This window comes from Amphiprion ocellaris, chromosome 12 (assembly GCF_022539595.1).
Source record: "Amphiprion ocellaris isolate individual 3 ecotype Okinawa chromosome 12, ASM2253959v1, whole genome shotgun sequence".
NCBI lineage: Eukaryota > Metazoa > Chordata > Actinopteri > Pomacentridae > Amphiprion > Amphiprion ocellaris.
Genome location: NC_072777.1, coordinates 28,644,567 through 28,654,324, shown reverse-complemented (window position 1 = coordinate 28,654,324; position 9,758 = coordinate 28,644,567). Strand labels below are relative to the sequence as shown.

Sequence of the window (9,758 nt, the reverse complement as noted above, 5' to 3'; positions counted from 1 at the left end):
TCAAAAAACATTTAGAAACCAACATCAAGAAAGCACTCAACAAAGGGAAGTCCAACTTTTGCATGACAATGTCCAATTAAAGGACATTTATTTCCAACGTAAATGTGTGATATTCATCCTCTGGAGCTTTCTCTTCACATCGTCTTCCACCTGGACTGCTTTGGTCGGGATCATGTGCAACAAACATTTGAAAAACTGCACTTTAACATCCATGAATGACACTGAAGTTTAATCTCTACATAAATGAGACTGAGTCTGGATGTGCTACTCTGTCATTAACTCCTAAGTTTAGGGAAATTTAAAAGAGGACAGTTCAGAGAAGACTTGAGAATGAGCTTATTTTGAACAAACATCTCAGACTTTCTGAGCTTCAGCACCTCTAGCAAGATATTTTAACAACAAGCAACTCAAGAGATCTAGAAGTTGGAGAGAGTTAGCTTTAGCTAAGCCAAAGAACATGTGGGACGCTAACCTAGCAAACATTTCAGACTTTTCTCTGTGAATTCTGAGAAATAATTTACTATTTAATGACAGAGCTACACATCTTAACTCAGTCTCATTAAAACAGACTCTAATTCAGTGTCATCCATCCATATTAAAGTGCAGTTACCTAAAATGTTTGTTGCATGAGCTCCAACAAAACCTGTCCAGGTAGAAGGCCACTTTGACAAACAGGAAGTGGACGATTCCAAGCAGATTTATAGAAGGGGGAACCGGACTGTACTAAGTGTGGTCGAGTATAGAGGGGTGTTTTGTGGTTTTTTAAGGCTGATAATGATTATTAGTGAGACATTTGGAGTAGATATTCATTTGCAGTAAATGAAAGTATTTAAAATCTTGGAGTTAAACTTAGAAGAACACAAACTCTAACAGAAAACTTTGTTGATACGTTTTTGTTTTGTTTAGAGATGTTAAGTTAAAGGAGTTTTATTCGTTACGTATAACCAATCAAATCACTCCAGAAGACAGAGCGACCACAGGTAGATCAAGGTTCAGAGCCAAAGTAGCACCATTTTTAAATGTATTTATTACCGTAAATCAGTAAAAAATAAAATACTGATAATCAGTAAATCAGTCAGCCCACAATTACTACAATTCTACAATGTATGTCTCTTTCCTTTGACTTATTTGTACAATATACGATGCATATGATGGCGTTTTTTCATAGAAAAGGCTATACTATGATGTTTTCTAAGAGACATACGATGCTACTCTGTTCTGGCCCTGAGCCGCTGCACTCCTCCTCTGTTGTTTTCTGGATTGTACTCAGCTTCATGCCTTCGTCCACCCGGCCTCCGTTGACTCGTCCCGCCTGCCGTCTCTGGAGCTGAAGCTGGATTGGAACAGACCAAAGCACAGTCCAATTACGATGTCAGCTGCCTCTCAAAAGGCTCCTTCATCTGGCAGGTGGCGGCACTTCTTCTGAGGGGAAGCTGAGCTGGCCCGGCAGAACTTTGGAGATGTGTTCCAGTGGTTGGTGGATGTGTGGGGAGATAGAGAGGGACCTTTGAATTGTTCAGAAAGGAAAACAGGGAACCCATTGGTAGTTTTAGTTTAGGGTGCTACTGCGGTGTGTTTTTGGGCTTGAAGAGGTGAACAGGAAGAGTTTTTTTTCCTATTGATTATCTTTTACTTTGTTCCTGGTTGGAATGCCCATCAATGTCAACATGAAGTTCACTTTTAGTTCTGTTTATTTTTTTTCATTTTACTAACACCCATTTGTTTTTAACCCCCTCACATGTTGTGTTGTTGTAAACTTACTCTTTCAAATAAATTCTCGTCTAACCCTCTGGAAACCAGCGTTTGGACTGTTTTTGTGTTGCTCCTCACCTACTGACAGCTGTGGACTAAAGGCTATACTGTGACGTTTTTAGAGCGACATGCTATACTATGATGTTTGTTGGGCGACACGCTAAACTATAGGCTTTTTTAATTGACATATTACTGTGACGTTTTTTTGTTTTAGTTTTTTTTGTTTCTTTTAGCAACATATAAGAATTCGAACAGTTTTAAAAGTTACTATACTTTTACTTGTGCAATGAAATTATTATTCTATGGCATTTTTTAGACGACATATTATACTCTGATGTTTTCTTGAATTACATACTATTTTGACAATATACTGCACTATGACATTTTTTGAACCACATATCATACATGACAATTTTAGGCAACATCCTATCATTTTGCGCTTTTTGAACCACATAATAATCTATGTTTTGTTTTTTTTTCTTGCCAACATGCTGTACTATGAACTACAGGCCATACTATGTTATTCTTGAGTAAAGCATACTATACTTTGACATTTTCTGAACTACATCCTATACTATGGCGTTATACACAGAGTGCTTTGGTTACATGTTGATTATAATCTAGATTTTTTTTCTGTTTTGTTTTTTGACGGGATTACCACAGACCTGACCGTGAACACCGTTGACACCCACCTCAGGGAGACGCTGTCTAAGATCTCAAGGCTGCTTGGTCGTGGTCTTTCTGGCACATACTCTTCCAAGATGAGCCGGGAAGTTTAACACTGATGGAATGACACCAGGTCTAAGCCGACAAACTTCCAATTCCTCCTCAACCCATAGTCTCTGGGAAACCTACATAGAGTAAGAAAAGTAGACAGAAGTAATTAAGTCTGTACACAACATATTAAAAAGAAATCATGCTAATAAATTAAGTACAAAGAACCAAATTCGCCAATATACTGGAGACCAGAGCTATTTAATTTGATAAGTATAACCTTGTTTAGTAACATTTCAATTATTTGAGAGCAGTCCTAAAGAACTGCCTGTAATCCCAATCATAAAATGGGTTTGGAGGAAGAACATAGATGGTAATCTGGATATACATGAGTTAGGCTTTATAACTACTGTACTATTACAAATGCTGATACTACTGCTACGACTCTAACAGCTGTTTATACTACTACTGCTGTTTGTACTTTTAGTATTACTACTACTGCTTGTACAACTATACTACAGCTACTATTAATCGTCTGGTATTTGGTTGTCAAGCTGCTAGCTCGCCTTAGCGTTTTGCTAGTGGCTAACTAGTTAGCTCTCATAGACTGGAAGCTCTCAACAAGATTTCATAATGAAAAAAGAGCCAAAAACTATTCTTACCTGTGAAAAGTCATTCCAAGTTTCCTTGTCTCAATCGTACGACGTAGTGTGTAACTGTATGCAGCACAGTGAGCCGGCATACTTGTTTCCGTTTTCACGTTGTCTACATCAACGGAATGCACTGAAACTTTGCTCCCACTAGCTTAGCCTCGCTGTAGCACGCAGCTCAAAGGGGCGTGTCCTATCTATTCATTCATATCTATGAGAACAACAGTGGCTGCACATAAGGACGCCTGACGTTGATTAGCTGCGTAAATACCATTATATACAGTCTATGGTAAATACGTATGTGAATCGCATCATTGGCTGCAACAGCCAGTCACCGGTCACTCACTGACTCACATTGAAAAATAGCACAGAATGAATTGTTACGTGTTTATTTTATTTACAATTTAGGTTGGATTTTTTTTGTGCGCAGCGCAGATTTTGTGTGCGCGGAGACCGTGTCAGCAGTGCGCAATTGTGCACGCGCGCAGCTTAGAGGGAACAGTGGTTTCAGTGTGTGCGTGTGTGTGAATGAGTGACAGAGGCCGTGCACTAGCGCTGGTTTGCAGAGAGGCCAGCTAAGAGACAGCCATCTGCCTCAATAAGGCTTTTTGGTTTAAAAATGTATTCCGTTTTGTGCTGACTCATACACTATTTCAAGGTGCTGCAGAGCCGTTTGTAAGTGTGTGTGTCTGTGTGTGTGTTCACAGAGCAGGAGGGTATACTGGAGATGTAACTAGCCCCAGTAAAAAAAATAATGTATGAATGTTTAAATAACACAAATGACTAAATTGACAAACTTTATTGGCTCCTGGGGCCATAAAGATATTAAGTGAAAAGTGTTTCGATTTTTTTTTAAACTGAAACTGAAAACTGAATGTTCTGCTGTAGGCAACAGTAGATGGGTTTTGTTATTGTTATAATTAAGAATCGATAATAATGTTATGTTAGGATTATCTTTCTCGGGCTGAACATTGATTTCCCTCAGCGATATTTTGCATTACTTCTTATTATCACTGTGTTCTGAAAACCTGCTCTTCCTGTATTTAACCGGTAATTTCCCGTGTCACTTCCTCCAACAATGAACTGAGTCATGAGCAAATAATGACTGAAATTGTTTTCCGTTACAGATAAGGACTTCAGCCAACAGAGGGAGATGTTGGTCAGGAGTTAAACCCTTTACAGGCAACTAAATAGAGAGCTTTTCTTGTACACTGTGGGACCTGTACAGGCACAGATGGATAAGACAGCACCTGTGCATCTTTGCATAATAATGGCCGGATTAGCTCAGAAATAGACAGTGAAACAGTTGTGAATTTGGTAATGGAGCATCTTTCAGATGCTTGCAGGTGCTATGGGACAGTTGGTGTTATGACAAAAAGGTCAAGATGTTCTACAGTACAACTTAGAGGAGCTCTAGGAAATCTGAAGAGCTGTCGAATGAAAAAAGTGCTGCAAAGGCATCCAGTCAGGTGCAAAGCTGGCAGACTCTACAATGAAAGCCACTATGGAAAAGAAGTCAAGTATATTTTTGTACTCTTTAGTTATACAGAATTATAATGGAGACAAATTCATGCACTGTCACACGCATTTACGTGAATAAAAACTTTGTGTTCATTGTCTTCACTGTGTGCTTGTCTCACCTGATAACAAGATTAATCAAAAAGCTACTCAGAATAACAAATACAGAGTATATAATATTACTGTTTCATCAGTGACTTGTTCAGACTGAATTTGTTGCTCATTCTACTGAAAACATCAGCTTTGTTTGTTGCAACGGGCTACAGGCAAGGCCGAAACTATTCATACCATAGCAAATTTTAACTTAAAGTTATTTTTAAATATAAATGAAAGCTGAGAAATATTTATTTTCACAATGATGCCTCTTGTATAACATCTTATTATCTTTTGGGGAACACCTGTGTCATTTCCAATCCAAAATGAAACTTGCTGGTTGAATAAAAGTAACTTTAAATCAAAGTTTGCTAGGGGTACGAATAATTTCGGGCTAGACTCTATAAGTTACTAAAAATGTGGCTTGTTGCTCCATCTAGTGGTCAAATTATTTCTTTGGAAAATTGGTGTCATCGTGAACTTTCTCTCCACAGATTAGCTCATATGTTGGAGTTCTGTTTGGCCCAAACTGCTGTTCTCTCACACCTGCTGCAGGGATGGTGTCATGGAAAGGTTTGATCCTGATGAGGATCAGATCTGTTGGAATGAGACTGAAACAGAGCAGGACAGGTGGAACTGACCTGCTTACCAGGCATGAAATACAAATTAATCAGATTTGGAAGGAAAAAATTCTGATTATCTGTCATAAAAAAAAAAACAACTATAAAACCATTAAAGCAGAGAACAAAGAGCAGGTTGTGTAGTCTGCATTTAAAATTCTGAGGTCTGAATTAATCTGGCACCTATATTTCTGCAGTCTTTATTCTCCTCCAACCTGCTGCCAGACCTTCAGTTCAGGGCGAAATAAGGGTTGTTCCCTGAAGAGGGAGACATTTGGTCACTTTTTATTTCATTATTTTAGCCCTAAAATGAGCAACACCCTGCAGAACCCTGCACCACTTTGGAAGAGCTCACATCACAGGAGGCTTTTTAAAGTTAATTTATACCTGAACAAATCAAAAAATATGAATTCATAAACCTTCTTATGTGCAAACAGCACTCTGCTCCACAGCTTAAATTCAAATTTTCGGCCCACTTTAAAACATTTTATTACACTTGGAAGGCGACTTGCACTCAATTCTTTCAAACTGTGATCCACTGGATGTAAGAATATGACTGTTGTGAGTTAGTTGTTGCAGCTGCATAGAGGTTCCCGGTGAGGAGCAGCATCGGCTGAGGGGAGGGAAGGCTGCTGTGTTCCAGCCCTCTGCATCCAGCTGCTGCGTCGCTCCGCAGCACTAGTGCGCCACTTTCACCATGGCTTTAGCCGCAAGCAGGACGCTCTTGGCGCTATTCGTTACGTTTTGCGCACCGGGATGCGGATGGGCAGGTAAAAGTTGACTTACTTTCTCCTATGCAGGTGCACTAATATATTAACCAAGTTTGATCCCGTGCATTTCCTGTGATTACCGAGGCGCTGATACTTTCTGCTCATCTTGTGTGTGGATCTTGTTTCTTAAAGTTTATGCGGTTTTAGCGTCTGTGTTGCTGCAGTTAATGATGCATTCAAAAGAAACACGTGATACTGCAAATCTGAGTTGTGCTATTTGTTAAAGAAGGAACTGCTTTGGGCATTTGCACATGTGCACATCCATCTCTGCCAGCCTTAAAAATGTCCAAACCAAACGTATAATTTGCATTTATTAGGTGCTCATTAGAATATTTCATTTAGTGTGTGCAGTTAGTTTGCAGAAGTTACAATTACTTTTATTTTTGACTGTTTGGGAGAGGAAAATATGATGCAGGACTGAGTAAATCCTAACTGTTAAACATTGTTTAGAAGATGATGACAAATTTCAGACTACATGATGAAATATTGTGAAAAAAGAGACATTTTCTGAGTGGTTTCCTGCTAAATTGGTGCCCAATCTGCCTGAATGTGATGATAAATGACCTGCCTCTAAGTTTTCTGCCTGTCACTTTTCGTTTACACTCAGCTGATTTACTGCATCCTTTGAAATGTCACATCATCCATCAGCTGCAGTCAGGGAAGGGTGGAATATGCCTGACAGCAAAATGAAGCCAAAAAGGCAAGAATATGGACAGTTTTGTTGGTGATGCAAAGGCCGACAGGATTTCACCAGAAATTTATTCCATGTCAGTACAGCGATTTATCAAGTGTGCGGCACTTTTTTTCTTGACAAGCCAGAGGCTGCAAAACCACAGCAGCACACATGTTTTTGAAGTTTCTTAAGTGCCATTTGTAAAATCAATTTTCAGGCAGAAAGTCGCAACATCTTCCAGACAGTAAAAATATCCAAATCATCAAAAGTGCCATAAAGTCAGAGGAGGTTTGGAGGGGAGGAAGCACAACTTTTTTGGCTGGCTTTAAATGCTACAACCAGACTTTCCTTTTTCTCTCTTATTCACTTATTCAGTCCACTTAGCGTGTCAGTTGATCTGTAAGTTTCTATATGCCTCGGCTGTAAGCACTTAAAGCATGAGGTCATTGCTTTTGCTGAATACAGGCAGCTGCTATTTGTTGTGGTCACTTTCTTTTCCATCGTTTTCATGCATATTTTTTTTTCTGCCACACTCTGCTCCACATTCATCCACTTCCACACATTCACACCTGGGAGCTACTTAGTAGAACCACAGTTCACTGCTGTGGGCCACTGAGCAGCGCGCTGGAGCAGTTAAACGCCTTCCTCTCTGGTATTTTGACAGTAGTTGTTGAGGGAGAAGAGCGTGTTACTCATTAACTTTCTCCACTCACATGTCATCAGCTTGTCACCCCCCCAAAAAATCTGCGTGGATCAAACTGGACTCATGGGAAATTCTGGACAAATTGAGAGAATAGAAACATAGTGTATTTGGATAATAAAGAATGTCAGCTTCTTCCACACAGTCTATCATTTCCTGGAAAGTGTGTGGAAAGTGGGACAGGCTGCGAAGGAGGGAAAAACGAGGGAATCGTGTCTTTGCAGGCCAGTGGAATTTAATTTCTCTGCTCCACTTATAATGTTAGGATTTTGCAGATTTCAGCAAAAGTTTTGAGAATCAGGAATGTCGTAAATTCTTTTTTTTTCCACTTGGGAAACAGAGTGTCAGGGGTAATATTTTCCACTATATTGGATATATTTAATCATCTGACAAGATTCGATCCTGCACAACCTGACTGCTTGTCAAACCTGCCAGCAGTGGCATGTCTCGTGTCATGATGTCATCTCTGGGCATCATTCCAGTTATTTAAACAAATCCCACCTGGGCGATGAACGCACCTGTCACAGCACAGTGGATGCCAGCAGGAAGATATAGAAAAAACTAATACTGTGAGGTGTCAGTCTTCATCAGAGAGTGAATATTACAGTCACTGGAGAGAATCTTTGGTGAAGGAAAGCTGACTTGTGACCACCAACGCTGAAATACAAAATATGTTTTTACACCATAATTGCACTGGCCAGCTTCTGTTTGTGGATGTCACAAGTCATAAAAGTCTCATATGTATGTATGTAACCCTCCCAAGCTAAACAGTTACTCACTCCAGGTTGTTGCTTGAAATAAAATTTGTTCTCAATCACGATTCGATGTTAAGTAAGGCCCAGTGCCCAGTAATAAACTGTCAGCATCTCGAGGCTGACAGGTTGGTGATTGATGTGTTTTTGTGATTAACTGCAGTCTGAAGGCAATGACCATCTTGGGCCATGATCTAAGTAAGCTGACTCTCTTGCACAGCTGATTACTGCAGAGAGTTTACTGAATGTCAGAGGTGAGCGCTGTTTAAACTGACAGCGGTGCTACAAGGAATTCTGTAGCCTCAGGCAAGATTTGACGCGAACCTCGTACTTGGATGAAAAATCTTATTAAAACACAAAAGCTACATTTACTTTCTGAGGACTTGAATGCTACAAAGGCCCAAAATCTGATCTTTAAAAGTAATGGCGTGACTTTTTGGGAAGAAAATTGCAATGAACTAAATGAGAAAATGTTGGTGTTAGAGCTAGCTCTGTCCACAGATGAGGGGAATCTAATGACCAGCCCCTCTGACTCTCATTAACACAAAAGAAGCAACATATAACCACTTTAACTAACACACTGGAGTCTCTGAATTAAAACATTTACTTACACACACTTATAAAACAGGTTTTCAGTTTTTATGCTAAGCTAAGTTTAACCATCTCCTGGTTGCAGTTTGATATTTAGTGACCCACATTCTAACGTTTCCCCCCAGATTTCAGATATTTACGTTTTTACCTCCAACACAATGAGTGTCAATGGAAATTTACAGTCACTGAATTTGCACCATTTGAGAATCAGTGTTGTGTACACTCTGGATTAAACACAGAATGAGATGCCATCAGAAAGTCGTTTTAATATAAAATGTTGACAGCATGCTCTCTTAATTATCCACAACAACTGGAGCATTTCTAAATGTAAATCTTCTGTTTATTAAATGTAAGTTTAGTGCCATTCGGAACTTCAGAGGCAGAATTTTCAAAATCTGAGTAAATGTAATCAAAATTTCTGCATGACTCATTGCTGGTAAGTGAAGTTTTTGCCTTGTTCAAAGCTCAACCTGACCAATCCTCATTGAGGTTCAGATTTGCTTGATTTCGTATTTTAGTTTTAACTATATTTAGTACAATAAGGGGATCATATACCACCATCAAGCGGTTAGAAATTCTAAACAGAGATCTTTAAACTTGTGCTGCAATGATGGAAAACAAATCGTGGAAAGTTCCACATTACTTGGATGTGGCTCCTCAGTCACTTGAGCAAAGACACGTCAGTTCATTCCTCTGTTGTTGCCATGGCAGTAAGTTATTTTACTATCTAAACACCTGCAGCTATTTGTGAGTTTGATCATCTCTCTAAAAAAAATCAAAGCGTGGCCCACCTGTTGCTGTAGTGAGCGTCTTGTCATCCCTCCAAACACATTCACTGCTTATCTTGATTACTGATGGGAGTTTGTCCAAAAAGACAGTTCTTAAAGGTTAATGGCAAACTCATGAGGGGTGAATGAGGGGTCAG

General features: G+C 39.4%; 1 protein-coding gene and 1 long non-coding RNA gene across 5 annotated transcripts in view; one reads left to right on the top strand and one right to left on the bottom strand.

Moving 5' to 3' along the window:
* Nucleotides 1-454: 454 nt before the first annotated feature.
* Nucleotides 455-5,433, bottom strand: LOC129350205 (uncharacterized). Its single transcript, XR_008603553.1, has 3 exons — nt 3,129-5,433; nt 2,445-2,603; nt 455-1,505 (listed from the first exon to the last, which is right to left on the bottom strand). It is a non-coding gene; the product is annotated as an uncharacterized LOC129350205 (long non-coding RNA).
* Nucleotides 5,434-5,679: 246 nt separating this feature from the next.
* The window catches only part of fndc1 (fibronectin type III domain containing 1), a 43,179-nt gene continuing 39,100 nt past the window's right edge, over nt 5,680-9,758 (top strand). For all 4 annotated transcript variants that reach the window (XM_035952125.2, XM_035952126.2, XM_035952127.2 and 1 more), the window contains exon 1: nt 5,680-6,117. In XM_035952125.2, the coding sequence (XP_035808018.2) occupies nt 6,045-6,117 (73 nt within the window). In that variant the 5' untranslated portion in view covers nt 5,680-6,044. The remainder of the gene's footprint in view (nt 6,118-9,758) is intronic.